This window comes from Neofelis nebulosa, chromosome 7, assembly GCF_028018385.1.
Source record: "Neofelis nebulosa isolate mNeoNeb1 chromosome 7, mNeoNeb1.pri, whole genome shotgun sequence".
Taxonomy (NCBI): Eukaryota; Metazoa; Chordata; class Mammalia; order Carnivora; family Felidae; genus Neofelis; species Neofelis nebulosa.
In genome coordinates this window covers 114,302,050-114,325,637 of record NC_080788.1, presented here as the reverse complement: position 1 = coordinate 114,325,637, position 23,588 = coordinate 114,302,050, and the positions used below count along the sequence as shown (strand labels likewise).

Here is a 23,588-nt window from a genome sequence, read left to right as displayed (position 1 = left end):
CTTACTCAGCCTCCTGGGAGGGGGAGGGGGAGGGGCTAGGAGGCGAACCGGAAGTGAGGGGCGGTTCGGGGGTGGAGGGGGCGAGGCCTCAACATCCGGGCATCGTCTTTTTTTTTTTTTTTTTTTTTTTTTTTTTGGTCCTCCCCAACCGCCCCCGCCAAGTGCCAACAGGAAGCGGAAGTGAAGAATGCGTGTGTAAGAATCCCGGCTGCCACTTAGCAACGCGAGGAGGTCAGGTGATACAACCAGCTGACTCCCGTAGAGGAGGTCCGTGTGGCTGTGGGTGTTGCAGCCACGATAGCCCGGCCCAGACTCGAACCGAACTATCATCGTCAGAATGTCGGGCAAAGACCGAATTGAAATCTTTCCCTCGCGCATGTAAGTAACAGAACGGGTCGAGCAGCATTCATAGGTTCATGAACGCCTGTTCGGAGCAGCGACCCCTCCATACCCTGGACTAGCAGGGAGGTTCATTGTTTCCTGGGTAGATCCTGAGCTCACCCCGTCCCTTTTCGTGAGTCTGGGACGACGCTTCCTGATGACCCCCTCACATATTCTGGACAGATCCCAAGCCGTAGGAACAGTCTGTCCGAACTGCTGGTTTTTATGGAGGTCCGCAGTCTTTATTCATTAATCGAGCCATTCGTCCCATATTCCCTTATTGAGCTGGGCACTGGGTTTATAGAACTATGAATCGTCGCCAGTTTTGCCTTAGAGAGCTTACAGTTTAGCGGAGAGATGGACAGGTCAGCGAGGTTTCATAAATACTTTGAGAAGGGAAGTTTACTGTGGTAAGCACATAGAAGAGGCTTCTAGGCCAAATTGGGGGTTGAATCGAATTGCACTAGCGTGGACGTCAGATTCGATCTTGGATCCCTTTTCTCATTTTCTAAGATCCCATGAAATGTTACCTGCGGCTGGAAGATATCCCTGAGTTTCCCAGGCACTCTTTTTTTGCTTCATCACCATTGCCCCGTGTTCAGACCTCTGTTAATACCACCCATCACACTGTAAAGTGGATATTTGTTTACATATCTTTCCCCCTGTACTGTGAGCTTTCTCTAGGAGAAGAGTGTCTTAATAATTAATCCATAGAAAGTCTACAAAAAATGTTCCTTGAGTGAACCTATGCCTTGGAATCTGCCCAGTTGTGGCCTGCCTTTCTCTTTTGTCTGAATTCTTTGGCAGGAGAAAAAGCCCTGTGTTTGAACAGTTGTAAAAGGTCTTGTAGTTTTCTCAAATGTGCCTAACAATGTGTGGAAAGTATAGATTGTTATTTTCTCTCTCTTCTGCCACTTCCTTTTGTCTTGTTTGTTTGTTTTTTCCAGCAAGGAGCAGGAAATCAGGTTTGCCTCTGACATTTAGATCTTTAGATTGTGGTCCTATTTCTTTGGGGGTGTTCTGTTCTTTTTCTTCATCTTGATCTTTTTCTTAGAGAATCTGAGAATGCTTAAAATAAAAGAATTATATTCAATCTCACTCCTAGATTTCTTTCCAGGGTGGCTGCAGTTCTTAATGAAATGAAAGCGTTTTGGGATTTTGTTATTTTTTACCTTTACCTACTGATTTTCTAGTAGATATTTGTATTAGGTGGGAAGCAAGCCCATTGTGGAGAAAGGCACTGCCTGTAAAATAGGTCAGGATCAAGGCTACTTTGAAGTAGTGAGATCTGCAGAACTCCCAGTACTTGAGTTTGAGTCTTACCAAATGTCTGTGCTGAGAGACCACCAAATTCTAGCATGGCCTAAGGCCATCAACATGGCTGCCTGAGAAAGCTCAGTGCTTCCAGGAGAATTTATTGTTTGTTCTATCCAATACTTTTTTTTTCTTCTTCTTTTTTTTTTTTTTTTTTTTTTTTTAGAGAGACAGAGAGCAAGAGGGGGAGGGGCAGAGAGAGAGGGAGACACAGAACCCAAAGCAGATTCCAGGCTCTGAGCGGCCAGCACAGAGCCTGATGCGGGTCTCGAACTCATGCACTGCAAGATAATGACCCCAGCCAAAGTCAGACGCTTAACCAACTGAGCCACCCAGATGCCACGACCCAATACTTGACAATAGGCTCCTGACTTCCCTTTCTTAAGGCATTCAGTAAAAGTAGCTTACAATTATGAATCCTTTCTTTACTTTTTGAGATGTATATGTCTATTCTATAACTTAGAAGTCCCTTTCTCAAGGACCTGACAGCCATTTCTTTGAAACATAGATATTAGGAAGGATAGGGCCTCTGCCAGTCTCTGTGGGAGGATAGAATCCTAACTTCATGATTGCCAGCTAGTGAGACACAGCTTGCCTAAAGTCATTTTTACTGACTAACCCTTGGTAATTTTTCAGTTCTGTGACCCTTCTTGAGGCCGCTCTTAGTCCTCTTCCTTATTCCTTTCCCTTATTCCTTTGAAATACCCAACCACTTCTGCACAAATCAGAATGGAGCTCAGCTCTTTCTCCCACTGTTAGTGGTTACTGAACAAATTCTGTTTTCACCATTTTAATGTCTGGCTGTGTTTATCTTTGATAGTAGTCAGAATGTTAGCATTTTTGTTTTGTTTTTACTTTGAGACTAAAGTGAAAATAAACTTCTTTGGGCTTATACAGGAAGACTAATAGGTTCCAAAAGGTGAAAACTGCTATTTAAGAGCACTCAGCTTGCTGATTGAGAGGAAAATCAGGTGCAGGAAATAACTGCTTCTCTAAATATTTTCCCTAAGGCTTAGCAGTGGGTATTTTGTCATGCAGTCAGATGCGTTTGATTCAGCTGAAAACAGTCATCATTCTAGATGAAGGTCATACATTTTTCCTATGGTCAAGTGGCTCTGAAACTTATAAAAGAATATGTGTTTTAAGAGCTAGGATAGAAAATACTTTCGTGACTTCTGTGTCAGATACTTGCATCTTACAGGTTTTATGACATATTGGCTGTAAGTCCTTGGGCAAGTCACTCTTCAAATCTCAAGAATTAAAATTTGTTTCACAGAAGTGCCATTAGCTGGGAGGAAATTAAAATTAGCATGGTAAATTCAGTTTTATCAACCAGATTATCTTTTTTATAATAAACTTGCTGGAATCTGCAGTACTGGGATTTGACTTAAATTTGATCCAACCCTTCGAGCTCAAATTCTGGTCCTTAGTGTCAACAATATGATATGTTAAATGTACACATTGGGGAGGATAGCTCCAGCTCAGGCTGGAAACTGAACCAGCTTTGCTTAGACCTTCAGTGAGGCCAGTCAGTACAAAGTCAGCCACTGATAGTTTTCAAAGAGAGAACTGTTTATATGATGCTGTTTCTTTTTTTTTTTTTTTTTAATTTTTTTTTTTAACATTTATTTTTGAGAGAGAGAGTGAGTCGAGAAGGGGCAGAGAGAGAGAGAGAGAGAGAGAGGGAGACAGAATCTGAAGCAGGCTCCAAGCTGTCAGCACAGAGCCTGATGCGGGGCTCGAACCCATGAACCGTGAGGTGAGACCATGACCTGAGCCGAAGTCTGGCGGCTCTCAACCTACTGAGACACGCAGGCATCCCCCGCCCCGTCTGATGCTGTTTCTAATAGGCAGCGTGGCATGTGGTTGGGATACAGTGGGACTAGGTTTGAGCCTTGATTTGAGCCTTGGACAAGGCACTGGAGTCAGAAATCTGTTTCAGTCTGTTTATTTTTTTCACCTAGAGTGAGAAAGTGTTTCGTTTTTCTAAGTCTCATTTTCAAGATAATGTTTAAAGTTTATTCCAGCTATAGAATTATCTCAGTAACGTTTCCCCTATGGTAAAAGATGAGTAAAATCTAGGAATTTACCCAAAAGTCCATTAATACATGATACTTTGCAGTTTGTTACAACACTGGTAATATGAAATTATATCCCCTTATACAAATCATTTTATCAACATTATACAACATATTGTTAAATTGTATTACCCACTTTTTTTTAAAATTAAATTTTACCTGGCATAGGGTAGGAAGGACAGAAATGTCAATTTCTGCTATTACTTTCTTGACTTGTATTGGGATTTCTGATAGGAAAAGATTGGAATAAGGAGGTAAGGAGACTTCAGTAGTTTGCCACTTCTCAGAAGTCTTTACTTATATGTGTCATTGTTTCCTAGAATCATTTACAAATTAATAAAATGATTGCTGGTAGGATTTTGACTGATGATATGAAAACATTAGTGCCACACTTTTAATAGAAAAAGTAATAAATGGTTGTGGTATAAAACTCAAAAGGTTCAAAGGAATATAAATATAATAGTAAAAAGTAATCCATTTTTTTTCACTCAGTCCCATTTCCCAAAGGAAACTTATCAGTTTCTGTGAATCTTTTCTAGAACTATTCTCTGTATCAAAATAAGCATATTTATCCCTTATTTTGTATGAGTAAGAATATAAAATAGGGAGCATATGTAGATCTACCTTCCTCTTATTTTTTTTTATGACTGCATAACATTCCCTTGGAAGAACCATGATTTATGGGACACTAATATCCACCCTTTTGCTATTACATATAAGGCTGGAGTACTCATCCTTAACCTTGTGTATATTTTTGTGTATATGTGGGAGTAAATCTGTAGGATAAATTCCTCAAAGTGGAATTGTTGGTCCTGAGGTAAGTGCATTTCAAATTATGATATTTATTAGTGGACAGATTTTTTTTTTAAATGCTTAATACATGTGTAATGGAAACACAGATATTATTTTAACTTACAAATCAAATTAATATTTTAACTATGGTGGCATTATAAGATAGAACTCCTGATAAATTTTATCATAATTTAATAACTAATTCCAGATATTGGTTAAAGAATTGTTTCTGTTTTAAATAAATGAACTTCTTATTTATGGAATGCTGAGGGTGGAAATCTACAGTATTGAGAAACCAATTAATTGTAACTGTCAGCACAAGTGCTATATATTCTTATTCTCATGACATCAAAGAATGAAGCATGATTTTAACACTGTATTGGGGAGATATTTGTATGTCTTTTAAACAGTGGGAATAAATGTCTCTAACTTTGTTTGTGTAGGGCACAGACCATCATGAAGGCTCGATTAAAAGGAGCACAGACAGGTCGAAACCTCCTGAAGAAAAAATCTGATGCCTTAACTCTTCGATTTCGACAGATCCTAAAGAAGATAATAGAGGTAGAATGAACTGTTTTTAGAACAGTTATTTTAGAGGTATCTAAGGAAAATCTAGCATGGCTATTGGCATTTAAATTTTTCTTCAAGTTATTTTAATTTAAAATTTTGTCTTTTTATTATTTAAAAAAATTTTTTTTGTGTGTTTATTTATTTTTGAGAGAGAGAGACAGAGTGTGAGCAGGGGAGGGGCAGAGAGAGAGGGAGACACAGAACTGAAGCAGGCTCCAGGCTTTGAGCCTGTCCGCACAGAGCCCGACGTGGGGCTCGAACCCACGAACCGTGAGATCATGACCTGAGCTGAAGTCGGACACCCAACTGACTGAGCCACCCAGGCGCCCCTAATTTTTTTTTCTTTCAAAAGTAAAAATACCATTATCACTGTAACAAGTTTCAGATTACTTAATAAAATTCAAACTCTTTACTCTTGCCTGCAAAGCCCCACTTGATCCCATGTGGCCCCTGCCTGCCTCTCTGATCTCATTTGGAACATTCTCCCTACCATCTTCCTCCAGGACCTTTTCAGCAGCTGTTTCTTCTGCCTGAAATGTTCTTTCCTCAGAACTTCTTGTGATTTGCTCCTCTGGCCATTCTGGTCTCTTCAGAGAGGCCATCCCTCATTACCTAATCAGAAGTGACCACCATATTTACTTCTGTCACATTTCCTTATTTTAGTTGTAGTATGTATTACTGCATATTTTCTTGTTTGGTTGGTTAGTTCCTTGAGAGCAGAGACTTTCTTGTCCCTAGAACAGTGCTGGCCCATAGTATGTTTCAATTCATTGCTTTTTGGGTAATTGCTATGTGAATATGGAAGTGTATTTAAAAAGTGAAAGTTATTCCTCTTCCCCTACCTAACTACCCTTGCTTCATTTCCCAGAGGAGTTCTTCATGACACTTTGATTTTTAGTCTTTCAGTCTCCCTGTCTGTCTTTCATGATGTTTTTAGCAACAGACATGCAATTGTTATGTAATTCAATAACGTTTCCTGGCTGCTCCCCCTGGCAGAGTTTGGACAGCTATCTACATCAGTGCATAGATTTTCCTTTCTCTTTATAGCAGCTGCATGGTACTCCATTGAATGGACAATGGAATTTAGCCGTTTTCCTGTTGATGAATGTGTAGTTTTACTATTTTGTGGGGGAGGGTACTCTTAAATCCTTTTATGTATGTGTAAGAGTACTGACAACACTGACTCCATCTTTGGCCCTCCATCCTGTTCATGCCTGCACTATGACTTTGGGGCTATGTGTTCCAGGCTCCGTGGAGGTTGATGTTTGCCGTAACCAGAATGTGGGAAGGCTTGTCCTGATCTTTCCTAAAGTGGCCCACAGAGGGCGCCACTTTAGGTAACTAGTAGAGATGGCTGGCACACAGAAGGTGCCACTTTAGGTAAGTAGTAGAGGTGGTTGGAGGAGCTGCTCGAGGTAACTAGTGGGATGTTGGTGCACAGAAGGTGCCACTTTAGGTAATTATCCTGTAACCACTCCACCATGCCCCTTGCTCTATAAAAGCAGGGGATTATGGGCCAGGCTTGGCGGACAGTAGCTCTTTGGGTCGTTAGGCTTCCTGATCCCTCCCTGTCGGTAAGTTACTGTGAGTAAAAGGGTGTAACCGGTTCTGAGAGGCTTGCATTGTTTTTCTGAGTGCCTTCTCAGTGTCCCTCCTCCATCTTCTACCAGCTGGCAAGCCAGCCAGGAAACTGAAAGTGAAGCTAGCCTGGTCTAGGGGCCAGGGGTGGGGGGAGCCTGAGCTGGCTAGCCACCGCCACGTGGGGAGACTTGGCCGGGTGTGTGAGTGCGGGGGTGCCCTGAAAATGGCCAAGGGGTTGGTGTATAGCCTGCCTGAAACCGGGAGAGGGGGAGAAAAGGAGAAGGGAGAGTGGAATAGCAGTTGTGGCGGTGGCTTGGCAGTTGGTCTGTGTGTTGTGAGGTGCCATGGAGGGAGAGTTGGGAGTAGAGAGGGATTTGGAACGGACCGGAGAGGTGGCATTGGCTTTGTAAGAGGATGTGGGAGCAGCATGTTCTTCCTCTAGGGTTGTTCTGTCCAGAGGAATCCAGCAGCGGGGTTGGGGGGGTGGGGCACTTGGGAATGATGGCCGTTGGTGGCGGGTGGAGGAGGGTGAGTGCCCACTACCTCGCACTAAAGGGAGAACTGTGAGGTCTCAGGAGAGTTGGCGTCCTGAGGCCTGCGATCCCTGGGATAATGGCTCTGATGAGGAGGATGTTTTCCTAGAGGGGGAAGATGATTTATAGGCATGCCCTTTGGTTGGAACAGAGCCCCAGGCTGCTTGTTTGCCTGAGGATGAGCAGAAGAAATTCCCATGCTCAGGAAACGACTGTGAGGGAATATTCTGCCCCTGACGTAGTGGAGCCAGTCAGCCACTTTAAGAAGGAGAGCCGAAAAAGGGGTGGCAGCTTGAATGTTGGGACTGTGGGATACTGGGGAAGATGGTGTTCTGGTGGAGGTTTGGGACGTCAAAAATGGCCTCAGTCCCTGCTCAACCTGCCTTGTGACAGATACATGCCACAGTCCTAGGTGAGAATCACGGGCACTTAGCTAATTTGACTGGATAAATGCTAGTATTAAGATAACTTGGCCTAACTGAAGCCTGTCTCTGGCTTGCAGATGGCTGTGTCCTCACATGGTTTTTCCTCTGTGGTGTCTCTCTGTGTGTTGTAATGTTCTTATTAAAAGGACGTCAGATTGAATTAGATTCCAGCCTAAAGGCCTCATTTTAACCGGGGTTAGGACTTCAACATATATACCTCATGGGGACCCAATTCAGCTTTATATATGTATATATCCTATATATAGTAATGAATAAATTAGAGAATAAATAATGCATTACATACCAGTGTGCTGAACTTGTGACTGTGAGCCAACCATTAATAAAAACTGAAATATAATGGGAATAAAAAAAAAAAACTTGGCCTAGCAAAGGGGATATTCCCTGATCTCTATGCAAGAACTGCAAGAAATTATACGTGAACTGGGAATGAAACCTGCCATTTATGCCTAGCATTTTAGAGGCCTAAACAAAGAATTATTTTTCTCTGGTATGGAAGACCTTATATTACAGTCAGCCCCAGGGACATGATATGGGACTTAGTATCTGTTCTTGTCCCTTTGGTTAATCAACCCATTTGCTATAGTAGCTACTATGGTGGCTGACTTAAGTCAAACCAGAAGAATCTGTCATAAGGGAAATAGGTTGAAAAATGGGAAAACAAAGGATCCTGCCAATGATAAAATGGCAGAGAGGGGGTCCATCAAGGTCTCTCAAAAATTATTGCCAAGATCTAATTTTATACAGGTCCCGGAGAGAAAATCTACACAACCCAGTTTGGTCTTGGTAAGCTTATGGAAGACATTGCTTAAGGGAAAGCAGTTTATTCCCTTGGAGGAAAGCTCAAGAAAACCAGGTGTGTTCCCCAGAGCACCTCTGCTAATAGGAATTTTGGGAGTGGATACACCTTACCCCTAGAGACTAGGGATTATGCTAACATTGCTTGCAGTAGGGGGCAAACAGGCTGCATGTTGAATTAACCATTTATTGGTCTTGCACTTACAGACTACCAGCTCTAATAGACGCTGGAGCTGAATGCACACTTAGGGAAACCCCTTGAAATTTGGGGGAAAAGTAAAGGCAGTAGATATTTATGTGGGGCAGATTATCAAAGTTCTGCAAACTAGTCTTTACTTACAGATTGCAGACTTCCTGCCTGTTGTTTTCTAGTGCATATCTCCCACATTTCTGAGTATTTTGGGCATCAATGTTCTGCAGGATCTGAATCTAACAACGACAGGTGGATTCAGTTGTGTATCCAAGTAGTGAAACTTGTTGTGGGTCATGGCAAAATGTGCACCTATACAGCTGCTGATTTCTAAAGAGTAATAAACATAAAATGATATGAGCTACTTATTAGGGGGGGCATGATGAGATTATTGCCACCATTAAAGAATTAGAAAAGGTGGAGGTAATCAGGCCTGCTCAAAGCCCGTTCAGTAGTTGGTTTGGCCTATAATGAAATTTAATGGGACCTGGCAAATGACAGTAGATTATAGGGAACTCAGTAAAATTACTCTGCTCATCCATGCCATGATACCTAATACAGCCTTATTGTTAGGGGAAATCATGGCATCCATTAAGACTTATCATTACCTGCTAGACTTGTCTAATGCCTTTTCCAGCATTCATTAGGATGTGAATCCCAAGACCAATTTCCCTTCGTGTGGAACCCGAGTGACTTTCCAGGTGTTGCCCAAGGGTATCTCCTTAGTCCCTCTGTTTGTCACAGGATGGTAGCCAGAGATTTGGAAAAATGAATATTTTCAGAAGAGATGGTGCTTTATCATCATGTCAGTGTTATGTTAACTTATGATGATTTATCCTCCCTGTCTCAAGCAGCCACCTCATTCCAGGTGTGAAGTCTTGAGGGTGAGAGGTAAATACCAGCAAATCCAAAGACTGGGTTAATCAGTAAAGTTCCCGGGCATCATCAGTTTGTGTAAGACCAGTGATGCCACAGATGGTCATTGATAAAATGTAAACCTTCCTAGTCCCTAAAACGGTAAAGGAATTATAGGCTTTTTGTTGATTTACTGGGTTACTGAAGACTACTTATTCCCTGTCTAGTGATAGGGCAGACATTAAGATCTTTTATATGCCTTGGTTAGGAGGGGAAGCTAATGAGATTGGGGTGCAGACCAACAAGAGGCTATCCTAAAAAATGACAGTAAAACAAGTACAGACCTTGGGGTTATTAATGCCAGCTGTGACTTAGATGTGAATTAGATGTAAATTCATGTCTAGAAGGGTTTGGTTGGGGCTTGTGGGATGGATGAAATGGGAAACAGATCCTGTTAGGATTCTGTGGCTTCAATTATGGAAGGAAACAGAAGCCAGGTAGAATCCCATGGAAGCACAGGTATTAGTTATATATCTTGCACTGCAGCAGATGGAAGGCCTGAGTGCTGATTTGCCTGTGATGGTACGAACCTCTCTGCTGGTAGGAGGATGAACTAAGGACAGACATGTTCAGCAAACCTAAGAGTGCCTGTGCCCAGGTAAGCACCTTACAGAAATGGCATGCTTATCTACAGAGGAGGAACCTCCTCTCTCATGAGCTGCACCTGGTACTAGGGCTGGTCACTTAAATCGACCCTGCCCAACTTCAGAATTGTCTGACTTTATGCTTCCTCCCCGCCCCCAGTAAGGGAAGAGGTAGGCTCATCTCCAGCAGGTGCATAGTATACTGATGGCTGTTGCTGGGGAAACTTGCCTATTTGGCATTCCTCTGCCATCCAGCTGGATTCTGATGTACTTTGGTTTGAAGGAACTAATCAAAGTCAGTGGGCAGAATTGAAAATGGTATGGATTGTGTTGACACATGAGCCAGTGCCCATCAATTTGGCTGCTGACAGCTGGGCAGTGTTGTAAAGGTTGACAACCTAGATGCAATGATGGCACAAAGAAGGCTGGGCTGTATTAAATAGACCCCTGCGGAAAGTAGAACCGTGAGAAGATGTTTGGGTAGTATGCTTTAAGCCCAGTGCAGCCATCGAACAGCCATCCAAGTATGGCATATGTCCCTGCTCACTCCCCATCCACACTACCAGGCAATCCTGAGGCAAATGCTCTAGTCTGGGTATGAGCCCTTCAGCTGGAGAAAATGCTGACCCTGTCTGATGTAGCAGAATGGGTCCATCATAAATCAGGACACTGAGGTCCCAAAAGTACCTGAGAAATGAGATTACATTTTTCTGTAAAATATTCAGTCTACAAGCTGCTGACAAGAACTGCCCCCAGTGCCATCTCAAGCGATGGACCTTATGCCACACCCTGGGGTGTATTGGGTGGGCTATAAACTCTGTTTCTCACTGGCAGATCTATTACATAAGCCCTTTGCCAGTATTGGGAGGGCACAAATATGTACAGACCTGTGTGGACACTTGCACAGGACTTGTACAAGCCTTAGCCTATAAAAAGAGCTAATCAGGCTGCAGCTGTAACAGATTAACAAAACTGGAGAGCATGTACAAACACCCCCTACTCAGTGATCAAGGGACACATTTTACTGGCCATGATATCCAAAAATGGGCAGAGACCTGGGTATATTAGGGACTTCCCACCTGCCATACAGCCTCACTGTTGCAGGCCTAATTGAAAGGATGAATGGGCTAATAGCACATTAAAGACTTTATCACGGGTGGATCCCTGAAAGGATGGTCTCCAAGACTAACCAGCAATTCATCTCCTTAAAGCTATGCCCATAGCAAGACAGACATCTACATATGAACACCTCACCAGCAACACCCATGCAGTTTGCAGCTCTCGTGCAGGTGTTATCTGGAGACCCATGGTCTGTTGGGGGAGGAGGGCCTCCTTTTGTGATTGCTACAAGACCTCCCACATGGTTAAGACTTTAGTTCATTGGAAATAAACTTGGAATGCCTCCTCCAGGTGGCTTGGTATCCTAATCCCTTGGGGCCACGGCCTCCCATCCAGTAGTATTCTTAACCCTTTATTATGCATTGGTCAGGGCCCAACACATGCAAATAACTGCTTCTGAATTTCTGATGCTTGGTATTGAGGTAGGGTTGTTAGTGCAAACCGAAATGCCCCTGTACAATATAGGTACACCCTTTGATGATACTAAGGGGCAAAATACATGGGGTCTTTTCCCAGGGAAAATACCTAAGCCAGGGGTGTTCTTAGTTCATGGGGCCCAAACCACTACCCTGTTGTTTATGAATGAAGATTTGCCACATCTGTTGCCTGTAAAACATTTCTTACTGCCCTTAACCTTGCATCGTTAATGTTTCTATTGTGTCTGGAAACGTCTTCTTGTCATAGGCCACCACTTACGCTGAAGTTTACAATCGCTCTGACTGCTGGGTCTGCAGAAAGCGTTGCTGGGAAATTGTAGTTCTAAGTATTTTCTTTGGTCGTACAGATCTGTTGTTGCTGCTGTGGTATAGAGATGCAAGTCCCCTCCCAATACCTGTCCGTAGGGTCATTGTGGAAGAATGGTGTGTAAAGGTTATACGGGCCGTAAAGATGTTGAGGGTAGAGTGTAGTAACGCTGACAGCACTGACTCCCATTTGTCAGTGCTCCATCTTGTTCGTGCTGCGCAATGACTTCGCTTGGCAACTGGTAGAGATGGCTGGTGCACAGAGGGTATCACTTTAGGTAACTCCCTTGTGATCTCCCCACCATACCCCTGACCCTCTCTATAAAAGCTGGGGGTTTGTGATCCAGACTTGGCAGAGATAGCTGCATAGCTGCCTGGATTGTTGGTCGCTCCCTGCATAAAACTGTAAATGGTCTGCAGTGCCTTGCATTGGGTTTCGGTCTCAGAGTGTCGTCTTAGCCTGGAAGATGCTCGACTATCCCTTCTCCACCTTCTGACAGTATATGTACTGACATTTCTCTGGAAAATCTTAGAATCTCAAGGATCTATTCATTTAAATTTTTGATGGATAACTGTCAAATTGTTTTCCAAGTTGTTATACTAATTTACATTCCTGTCAAATGATTACGAGAGCACCTATTCTCTCAAATTCATCATAACTGGGTATTAGTAATCTTTTTGATGCCAATCTATGGGACTAAAATTGGTATCTTTTAATTTGCACTACTTTTGATTGTCAGGTTGAGCCTCTTTTCATGTTTACTGGTAATTTGATTTTCTTGGTGAATATCTTTTTGTAGAAGTTCTACAATAGTCTGGTTAGTGTGTAAAATGCCAAAAATATTTTCACCTAGCCTTTTTAAAAAAATATTTCTTGTTTGGTGAAGTCTTTTTTTTCTTTTTAACATAGTACTTGGGTTATACATAATGCTTAGAAAGGCCTAAAAAGATTAAGAAAATATTCTATGCTTTATAGTTTTTTTTTTTGAAACTAATGACTTCTGGAGAGAGAGAGACAGAGAGAGAGAGAGAGAGAGAGTGTGTGTGTGTGTGTGTGTGTGTGTGTGTGTGAGAGAGAGAGAGAGAGAGAGAGAGATGTGAGGAGGTAGGGATTTAGCTTTATCATTTTGTAAGTGGGTGGCCAGTTGAATGGTCTCTTTGTTACCAAATTCCCATATAGGCTTGCGGCTCTTTCTGAGTACTGTTCTGTTTCATTGTCTTATTTTTCCCATATCGAATGAATTTTCTTATTGTAGGTATACATTTTTAAAAAATTTAAAAAAATTTTTTTCTTTTTTTTAGCGTTTATTCATTTTTTGAGAGACCGAGCATGAGTGGGGGAGGGGCAGAGAGAGGGAGACACAGAATCTGAAGCAAGCTCCAGGCTCAGAACTAACAGCACAGAGCCTGACGTGGGGCTCAAGCTCACAAACCTTGTGATCATGACCTGAGCCAAAGTCGGACGCTTAACCCACTGAGCCACCCAGGCACCCCATTAAAAACAATTTTTCTAATGTTTATTTTTTGAGCAAGAAACTGAGTGCAAGGCGGGGAGGGGGCAGAGACAAAGGGGAACACAGAATCTGAAGCAGGCTCCAGGCTCTGAGGTGTCAGCACAGAGCCCATTGCGGGGCTCAAACCCACAAATTGTGAGATCATGACCTGAGCTGAAGTCGGATGCTAAACTGACTGAGCCACTTAGGCACCCGTGTAGCTATACATTTTTAATACTTGGCAACTCTGCCCATCTGCCCTAACTTTTTTTTAAAAAAGGTTATTGAATATTCTCAAACATTAAATATTTCATGTTTATATTAAAGCCACTATGCCATTAAGATTTTGACTGCATTGCAGTGAGCAAATTGGCATGAACTCATTCAGGAATAAGATTGGTCCTTCAGTAAAGATCGTTTTCTGTTTCTTAATGTCTTTATTCTGATGTTTTAATTATAAACTGTATGGTTTTGTAACACTATTAACTGACCATAACCAAAACTGTTGAAACAAAATTGGATATTTTTGTTATCAAGTCATTATTTTAGGCACACACCTGGCATAAAATACTGGTTATTAAAGAAATGTAATTTTGATGTTTTTTCCTTGTAATAAACTTGATTGGATCAGTTGTTGGTTTATGCTTTTCCAGACTAAAATGTTGATGGGTGAAGTGATGAGAGAAGCTGCCTTTTCACTTGCAGAGGCCAAGTTCACGGCAGGGGACTTCAGGTAAGAAGACTTAATGGGGTGTTTTGAAAAATCAAAGTCCTTTCATGTTCATAATTTCACTTCAAAGCTGTTCTTAATGAAAACCATATAAGCAATAAAGACAAATGATGGGGGTGCAAGTGTTCGTTGCTACTACTCTGTCACCCTAACACTAGTGTCTTGATTATCATCCACATGTGTCTGTTACACAGTTGGAGGCACAGGGTACTTAACATTTTATAGTTTGTTTTCTTTTTTTTTTTATAAATTTTTTTTTTTTTAACGTCTATTTTTGAGACAGAGACAGAGCATGAATGGGGGAGGGTCAGAGAGAGGGAGACACAGAATCTGAAACAGGCTCCAGGCTCTGAGCTGTCAGCACAGAGCCCGACGCGGGGCTCGAACTCACAGACCACGAGATCATGACCTGAGCCGAAGTCGGCCGCTTAACCAACTGAGCCACCCAGGCGCCCCTAGTCTGTTTTCATTTAACATTGTATCATGAAATTTTTTTCTGGTTTTTACATAGCTGTATAACCTTTCTCTAAATGTACATAATTTATTAACCATTTCTAATGGTGGACTTTTGGGTTGATTTTCAGATTTTTTGAGTATTAGAAAAGATGCTGTAAACATCTTCATGTATATATATTTTTTTGTTTCTGTAGAATTACTTCCTTAGGATAAGTTTGAGAATGGAATTGGTTGTTGAAGGCCTTAGAGAATTTATGCCCTTTATCACATCAGTACATGCTTTACAAACAATATAAAATGTTTTTGTTTTACAAAGGGGGTTTTGCCAGTTGTATGATTCTCCCCAAATAACCTTGTGAGGAAACCAGGCAAGCATTGTTATTCCTCATTTAAATTCAGTGCCTTCCTGAAGGCAAATGGCTATTTGGGGGCAGAGGTGGAAATTTTCAGGGTTTTTCATTTTTGTTGTCTTTACCCAATGACACAGTGTCTCCATTCTTAGTTTGTGTTATCCAGGAGCATTACCTAATGGGCAGGTCTTACAGCCTCAGGGGCAGAAGGCCTTTTGTGAAGAGATGGACTTTAATTTTGCCAGTGTTTGTGGGACAGCACCTTGCATTGACTTTTCTAGCAGAGACAGGGAATCAGTAGTATGAGTGGAATGTGAATGTGTTTTAGGGTGGTTATGGTGAAAACACTGGAAGAACAAACTGGGGAGTCAGACAAAACCAGATGGAAGTTAGGTTCCAGGTTAAAGGAATTAAAGTCCTGCTTAGCCAAATCTAGAAGGTTAGAAGGAACGAATTTTCTCTAAATTACATTAGCTGAATAAAAGCCCTTAAATCACCTTTCTGGCACCACATGCCTGACTGAAAAGTCAATCCATGTACTTTAAAATTTTTTGTTATTTTCTTATGGTTAATTTTTTTATATTAAATATAATTTGTTGTCAAATTGATTTCCATACAACATCCAGTGCTCATCCCAACAAGTGCCCTCCTCCATGCCCATCACCCATTTTCCCCTCTCCCCCACCCCCATCAACCCTCAGTTCTCAGTATTTAAGAGTCTCTTATGGTTTGCCTCCCTCCCTCTCTGTAACTTTTTTTTTTTCCCCCTTAATGTTTTGAAAAATTGTTCATTCTTTACTCTTTGAGGCCCTCTTCTGGCAGCAGTGATTTTTTTTTTTTTTCTTCTTTTTCTGGAAAGACCATTCTCAGAACATACTTAATTGTGCTATCTCATCCTTGTTGAAATTACCTGATCGGTTTCTGTAGTTTTCTCACTCTAAAATCTCAACTAAATCATGGCCTTTTCTCTTTCTGCAGCACCACAGTAATTCAAAATGTAAATAAAGCCCAAGTGAAGATTCGAGCTAAGAAAGATAATGTAGCAGGTAACTTTTCAACCCTTTAGCATGCCTGGGAAGAAAAGATGACATTTATTTTTTTAATGTTTTTATTTTTGAGACAGCACGAGTGGGAGAGGGGCAGAGAGAGTGAGAGTGAGAGTGAGAGTGAGAGTGAGAGAGAGAGAGAGAGAGAGAGGTAGACTTGAGAGTCCAGAGCAGGCTTCAGGCTCTGAGCTGTCAGCATAGAGCCTGATGTGGGGCTCAAACCGATGAACTGCGAGATCATGTCCTGAGATGAAGTTGGACGCTTAACCAACTGAGGTGCCCCAAGAAAAAAATGACATTTAAAAACTAATGTGTTCATACAGCAAGATCTTCATGTCCTAACTAATCTCTTCTACTTAGAACAAGTTTATTGGCTTTACATGTTAAAACCATTGCCAGAGGATGGGGGTGGGGGAAATGGGGAGCTGTTCAATAGCTATAAAGTTACAGTTACACAAGATGAATAAGTTCCAGAGATCTGCTGTACAACATAGTGCCTATAGTTAACAATGCAGTGTTGTGTACCTAAAAACTTAGGGTAGATCTTGTGTTGAGTGTTCTTAACACACACGAAAAGGGACACAATAAATCTTTTGGAGGTGATAGATGGGTTGATTGCCTTGATTGTGGTGATGGTATTATGGGTGTACCCAGGTATCTAAATGCATCAAAATGTATGTGTAAAATATGTGCAGTTTTTTTCCTGCATTTTATGTATACCTCAAAACTGAAAGGAAGAAAATTGTGACAGATCTCTTATGACTCAGGATGATTTGATTATTAAATAGGAATGAACGCTTAAGATAGCAAGTTCCTAAATTCATTTATTGAAACCAGTTCCAGTTCCAGACAGTCTCTTGACTTTTGAGTATTTGCTGAAAAAGAAACACAGGGAAAGAGTGGTGATTAAGAAACAGTACTTCAAGGGCATGTTTGTAATTCACACGTTTTGTATTTAACAGGGGTTACTTTGCCAGTGTTTGAACATTACCATGAAGGAACTGACAGTAAGTGTGAAACTTGGGTAGTCTGTGTTGCTGGATTCTCCAGGTTCCTCTTTAAACTTTTTTCTGGAAAATGGTGCTAGATAGACCTTCTTTGATTTCAGTGGCTCCATTGTGTTAGCAGCCTTTTCATCTGGTACAGTTGGGACGATGGTTAGTTAAAGTATTATGGCAGGGGTCTTAAAACATTGTAATGTCTTAAAATGTTTTATTTCCACCTAGATATACTTAAATATACAGTCATTTGCTATTAAAAAAAAAGACTTCTGTGTTGTCTTTCTGCATAAACTGCACCCATAATGCACTGTCTATAATTTCCAGTTTGAATTTCTTTAAGGTTTTAGACTCTCTGCTGAATCTTCCTAGATTTTATAGCTCAGCCTCAATTTTTTACAATTGTATTAGAATTTCCTAATTTGATAGCATTTTTTGGGTAGTAACACATCTTTGTTGAGTCTTTTCAAAGTAATCAACTTTTCTTCATAGAAACAACAGTTTTTGGTACTATTCTTTCATTGGTTCACAGAGGATATTTAGTACAGCTTGAATAAAGAAATGGAGCATCCTAGAGAGTCACTTGTTAATGGAGAGTTACTGTACTATGGGCAGGCATCAGGCCATATGATACAAGGGGATGGGGCACAATGTGAATAAAGTGAAGGTTGGTTAAAAGCTTCTATAGTTCTATTTAGAATAGCTTCCTTGGGGAGAAAAGTGTGTTCACTGTTAAGTCTGAACTCTGGAGAACAAACTGATGGTTACCAGAGAGGAGCTGGGTGGGGGATGGGTTACATAGGTGATGGTGATGGGGATTAAGGAGTACATTTGTGATGAGTACCAGGTATTATATGGAAGTGTTGAATCACTGTATTGTATGCCTGAAACAAATATTACACTGTATGTTAACTAACCTGAATTTAAATAAAAACTTAAATGCTTAAAACTTCACATCAAAACAAACATGTTCACAGTTCAGCATGCCTAGGGAGTAGGATGGGTACTTAATGTTTCCATTTAACAGGGGTTAGTGAATTTGTTTCTTCTTGGTTGGTATTCTTTGGGAAATTTATCGGGAAGATTATTTACTCTACTTACAAGTGTTGTCTAACTGGTTCTTTCAGGTTATGAACTGACTGGTTTAGCCAGAGGTGGGGAACAATTGGCTAAATTAAAGAGGAATTATGCCAAAGCAGTGGAATTACTGGTGGAACTGGCTTCACTTCAGGTCAGTAGCAGGAGAACTAGAGACCTGCTGCGGTTTGATATCTGAGAGCTGAGAGCCGAGAGGGGAAGCTTCAGGTCTTGAATCCACACGTCCTGCACTTACTGCTTTAAACTGTTTCCGTGACTTTATGTAAAAAAAAGCCAGGGATGTTTTGATTCCTTAAATGATGGCTTCTGTACCTTTGTGTCTACTTCTTACTACTAACAAAATGTGTGTGCAGTGGTATAGTTTCACTCTTGTGTAGGTGAGAACAGCAACAGTGGATACTGAATTTAAATGTAAATATAACCTAGTTTATGCATGAAAGCTATTTTTTCCCTTTTGTGACCAGTTAATGTAGATCTATGTAATAGTGCCTGATTCTTTCCCCTTGCCACTTTTATAACATTAGGCAAATTTGAAGTGACCAAATTAGAATAGCATAGAAATAGTATTAGCTCTGTGGAAATCTCACAAGAATTTTCCTGTTTGAGCAGATTGAAAAGTAGTCTTGGTTTCCAAATGTTCTCTACAAGTGCAGTCTGAGGGAAGCCAAGTGAACAGGACATGATTAGGAAGACTTCATGCTTACCTTATTTGTTCTCTTATTTTAGACTTCCTTTGTTACTTTGGATGAAGCTATTAAGATAACCAACAGGCGTGTAAATGCCATTGAACATGGTGAGTGTAAGCTGCCGTGAGGCTCTTTGTTCACCCACTTGTCCATACCTCCACATTTGTTATGTAACTGCTGGGAATCCGGCACTGATCACAAGGTGAATAAGACCTTGCCCCTGTCCACAGTGGGAAGGGCCATGAGTCAGCAGTAAAGTGTTACTAAGTGCTTTGATAGAAGTATGTTTATGATTTGGGGGTGAGTTACACAATGGAATGGGAAGTTAAAAGTTCTGAAGTGTTTTATTCATTCCTGGTTATGAATAAAGGGCAAAACTATTTTTCAAGAGCTCTAGTGTTTTCTTTAGTTCTTTCCAGTGATTCAGTAATCTTTTGAACACATTAAATATTTAACTTTAAATCCGTTTCCTGTAAGCTTTATGTCCTGCTCTTCTTGATTCCTAAAAATTTTCCCATTTGATGCATTTTTTTTTCCATCTCTTATTGTTCTAAAACTACACTTAATGTTGGCACAATACTTTCCGTTCAAAGAACTCCGTTTTCATTAAAGAAATGCTCAGTTTTAAGGTAAGAAAGGAATAGATTTTAAACAGCACAGAACTTATTTTGGTCTTTTGGTGTTAAAGATGAGGTTATCTCATTTTTCAAAACTCCACACACATTTCCTGGCTGGTTGCTAGTGCCAGGCTTTGTCAGTGGAATTGCAAGCAAAACAAAATGGGTAAGGTTATAAATCATTCCAACTCTTCAGTGAGTTCAGTTTTTAGAAGCAGATAGGCAAATTGTATGTAAAATAGCACCTTATGACTACTGTAAAACTCTACAACTTAGTGCATTCTCTTTGCTTGATGATCTACTTTTTCTCTTAATTTTTTTTTTTTAAGAGTGCGAGTTGGAAAGAGGGGCAGAGGGAGAGAGAGAATCCCAAGCAGGCTCCATGCTAAGCATGGACCCTGACATGGGGCTTGATCTCCTGACCCTGGTATCCCTGATGATTTACTTTTTAACAGTGGATTGGTGTTCTGTTTAAACTAGCATCTGTGGTTCAGTGTTACATATTCATATAAATCCAGTATATTCAGTGTTGTGTATATTGTGATTCAGTGTTCTTGGTCTATAGAAAGGACACTAGAAAGGTATATACCAAAATATTTACAGTAGTTATTTTACGGTGGTTGGATTATACTTTATTTTTTTTGTTTTCCAACTTTCCTGTATTAAATGTACATTAATTTTACAATTAGAAAAAGTATCCATTATACAGATGAGCACTGGCAGTTTGAAAAAAGGTTTGAAGTTCTCATATATATGTATACATATATATATATACACACGTATCTATTTTTTTAAACCCTAGTCATCATTCCCCGGATCGAACGTACCCTTGCTTATATCATCACAGAGCTGGATGAGAGAGAGCGAGAAGAGTTCTATAGGTTTGTTGGAATTGGTCATTTTTTTGTTTTCATATTCCAAAGGCTAGATTTTCTCAGAGACATGTTGGCTTACGTTCTTTAGAATTAGCACAGCCTGTATTTTATTGTGATAAATGAGAAGCAAGACCTAATATTGACATAGGGCTATGGAGACTAATGTATGCTGAGTTTTGCATATACTTAAAACATGGCACTCTAGAAAGTTAGGCCCTTAGGAGAAACTATTGATAGACTTGATTATTCTTTAAAATGAAATCCTAATTTAGATCGGGTGTCTCCCACATAAAAAGAAACTGGAATTAATCAGTTAACATTTATGTATTGCATAGTGAACATGCTCCAGGAGAAAGTATAAAGTACTGGGGGACATTATGTAATCAGATAAATGACACCATTAGAGGATTAGCACAGTCCTCAGAAATGATGCATCTACCTGAGTTGGTTATGAACAGTTAGGCCTTGTAGGGACAGCAGATCCTCAATAGGTATAGTACACGGGTCAGTGTGCCAGCTTCCGAGAAGTGGGAGACAGGTGAAGGCAAGTATTCAGGAAGGATGTGGCCTTCTTGGATCTTGAGTAGCATCTCAGTATGATTTATAATCTTAATTATAAGAGGTTATTGTGTTTCTGTCCTTCAATGACATTCAGGGTTGTAGTGATCCAGATTGAATGATCCAAAATTTTATTAAATGTCTGAATGCTCAAACGCTGTTCCATTATTAAGGGGCGGATTTCAAAGTTTATTCAGTCTGGGATAGGAACTTTTGAAGTCTGTTACTAGCTTAAAATGTCTATGTTCTACCTCAGATACTTTAAAAATGGGTTATAAATCACTAGAAATGAAAGTTTTGTTCTAGTTTGTAAATGTTATTGTTACAAAACTAGAAGAAATCACATCTACTTAGAACTGAAACCATGTTCAGAAAATCCCCTCCTTGTTTTACAGGTTAAAGAAAATCCAAGAGAAGAAAAAGATTCTCAAGGAAAAATCAGAGAAGGACTTGGAACAGCGGAGGGCAGCTGGAGAGGTGATGGAGCCTGCTAATCTTTTGGCTGAAGAGAAGGATGAGGATCTTTTGTTTGAATAGTTTCCTGCTCTGGTTCTTTCATAAGCCCTAACATGGCACCATTTTAATTCACGGTGTGTGTAGGTTTGGTATGTGTGGCTATTTATTTTTTGGCCTAAGAATTTCACTGGTGGTAACATTTCCCGGGATGTTGGTTATGGGGCTGCCTTTGCAAAATCCTAATTCAGCAACCATTTATATCATGTGAGATTTGGAGACCTTGCCCAGGAACCTGTAGAATTTACTCTGCAGAAATGGTACCCTATTCTGTTTACATCTGTTACAAGTGCTCTGCTTACCAAGCATATTAGGAAATTCCCCTTAGGAAACAGCAGTGGCCTCAGGCCAGCTGTCACTGTAGCACCCTTTGTTCCTACCTGCTCCCTGAGATTGCTGCAGCCATCCTTGTGTTACCGTGGTACTTGTCTCAAGCTTTATGAAACTTTCACTATTTTTCCTTGCATGACAGGTCTCTGTCTTGTCTGTCATGGGAGTTCTGCCAATTTTAGTGTGACTATGGTGTAAACAGTAAAATGATTTAAAAATGAGTTGTTCCTTTATTTAAGAAATTTACTGCTAAAATCAGTCACGTTCTGCTCAGATTGGCATATGGGATTGTTACCTAAAGTGTTTTCTCTGCAGACATGCAGGAGGTGGATAGCCTCCCTTTATCCCCTCTTCATATGAAGTGCTTTACTGATAAACTTACTGAGAGGACTGTTGAATTTTGGGGTACTCATAAATATTAGTGAGTTAAGGGGGGTCATTAATATTTTCTCATCTAAGAAAAAATACCTTGTTTCTTACTCTCAGGTGGTAACTTTTTATCTTCTAAACTGTAACAACTTGCTGTCTTCCACATAGGAAGATGAGGCATTTGAGTGGCTCTGTTAGAAGCAGACTGAGGTTTTTGGTGCTGTTTGATTTGGTGTGAGCCATCCATGATTACTCAGGCTTTCTTGTACCCACTGTCTGAGGCGACTGGCTGTGGGAGAGTTTTTACTGAAATTGTTAACACTAGGCTTATGAGTATTGTATTTAACTCCACTGATAGCACAGCCAAGGCTTTTTAAAGTACCAAGTAATCTTGCAAACATTTAATACCTGCTATAAAATAATCTTAGTTGTGTGCCAACTGTTTTAAGTGTTTTATTTATCTTGTCACAACAACCATAAAGAGATACTTACTTTAACGCCACTTTTCACAGAAGAAAACTTTGAGGCACAAGGAGCTTCAGTAATTGGTCCTAGGCCAAAAAGCTAGAAGTAGTGAATCTAGGCAGTCAGCCGTTAGTGTTTTGATACCTTTAACCTCTATCCTTTTTTGCCTCCCCTAGATTTAAAACTTTGGGTAAAGGTAAGACACAAGGCTTGTGCTGGAGGAGCTGAGTTTTAGGAAATCCTGTTACATTGAATCTGAGCTTTTATTCTGTAAGTAACTTTGATAATGATTGGAAAACCAGTGAGTGAGTTCCTGAGCTTTGAAAATAGGTAACATTGACCTGCTTACATTTAATCCTCCCACTACCGGAGTAAGGTGTAAATCCTATCCTCTCCATTTTGCAGATGAGAAAACTGAAGCTTTGTCAGGTCAAATAGCAGAGCTGGCATGGAGGCATTGGTTCTTAAGCAGTATGTACTGCCTCTCTAGGAGGCAAAAGTTAGCTTGAAGTGTACTTATAGAGAGCCAGGTTACTTAATAGTTTTTCATTTAGGTAAAATTAGTGTTCACCTTAAAGCACTGAGGCCAGAGAAGAACCTAGATTTTTCCCATGGCTTCTTAAAACTCCATTTTTTATTGGCCTTGGCCAAACTCCCTACACAACTTCAGATGACTTTATAGTTTTAGCATACTGATCAACTAGAAATTGTGAACAGTTTGTGTGGGGTGATGTGATCCATAGGGGAAGGGAATGATCAAGAATGGAAAGCCAGCTGGGTAGCAGGTATGTATATGTGTGACACTTTTTGTTGGTATGATTTGCTTCTTCTGGGAGATCTAGAGAGGTAGAGTAGAAAAGGGAGAAGTGAATGTGGTCTACTCGAGGCTAGGGTGGGAGTTAACCATGTCCTACAATCCTTGGCTGCATAGAAGTGGAATTTGCCTATTATATGATTAAGTTC

The 23,588-nt window shown here is 40.6% G+C and overlaps 1 protein-coding gene across 3 annotated transcripts; it reads left to right on the top strand.

The window, feature by feature from the left end:
* Window positions 1–202: 202 nt before the first annotated feature.
* Window positions 203–22,012, top strand: ATP6V1D (ATPase H+ transporting V1 subunit D). 3 transcript variants are annotated; one of them, XM_058739395.1, is made up of 9 exons: window positions 203–378; window positions 5,009–5,126; window positions 14,188–14,267; window positions 16,049–16,116; window positions 17,079–17,123; window positions 18,242–18,345; window positions 18,939–19,005; window positions 20,318–20,396; window positions 21,344–22,012. In XM_058739395.1, exons 1-9 carry the CDS (start codon window positions 338–340, stop codon window positions 21,483–21,485), a joined length of 744 nt encoding a protein of 247 aa, XP_058595378.1. In that variant the 5' UTR covers window positions 203–337; the 3' UTR covers window positions 21,486–22,012. The 3 variants fall into 3 exon arrangements, with proteins under 3 accessions (XP_058595378.1, XP_058595379.1, XP_058595380.1); XM_058739396.1 differs by lacking the exons at window positions 203–378; window positions 5,009–5,126 and adding exons at window positions 10,044–10,193; window positions 11,391–11,542; XM_058739397.1 differs by lacking the exons at window positions 203–378; window positions 5,009–5,126 and adding an exon at window positions 11,378–11,542.
* The last annotated feature ends 1,576 nt before the right edge of the window (window positions 22,013–23,588 follow it).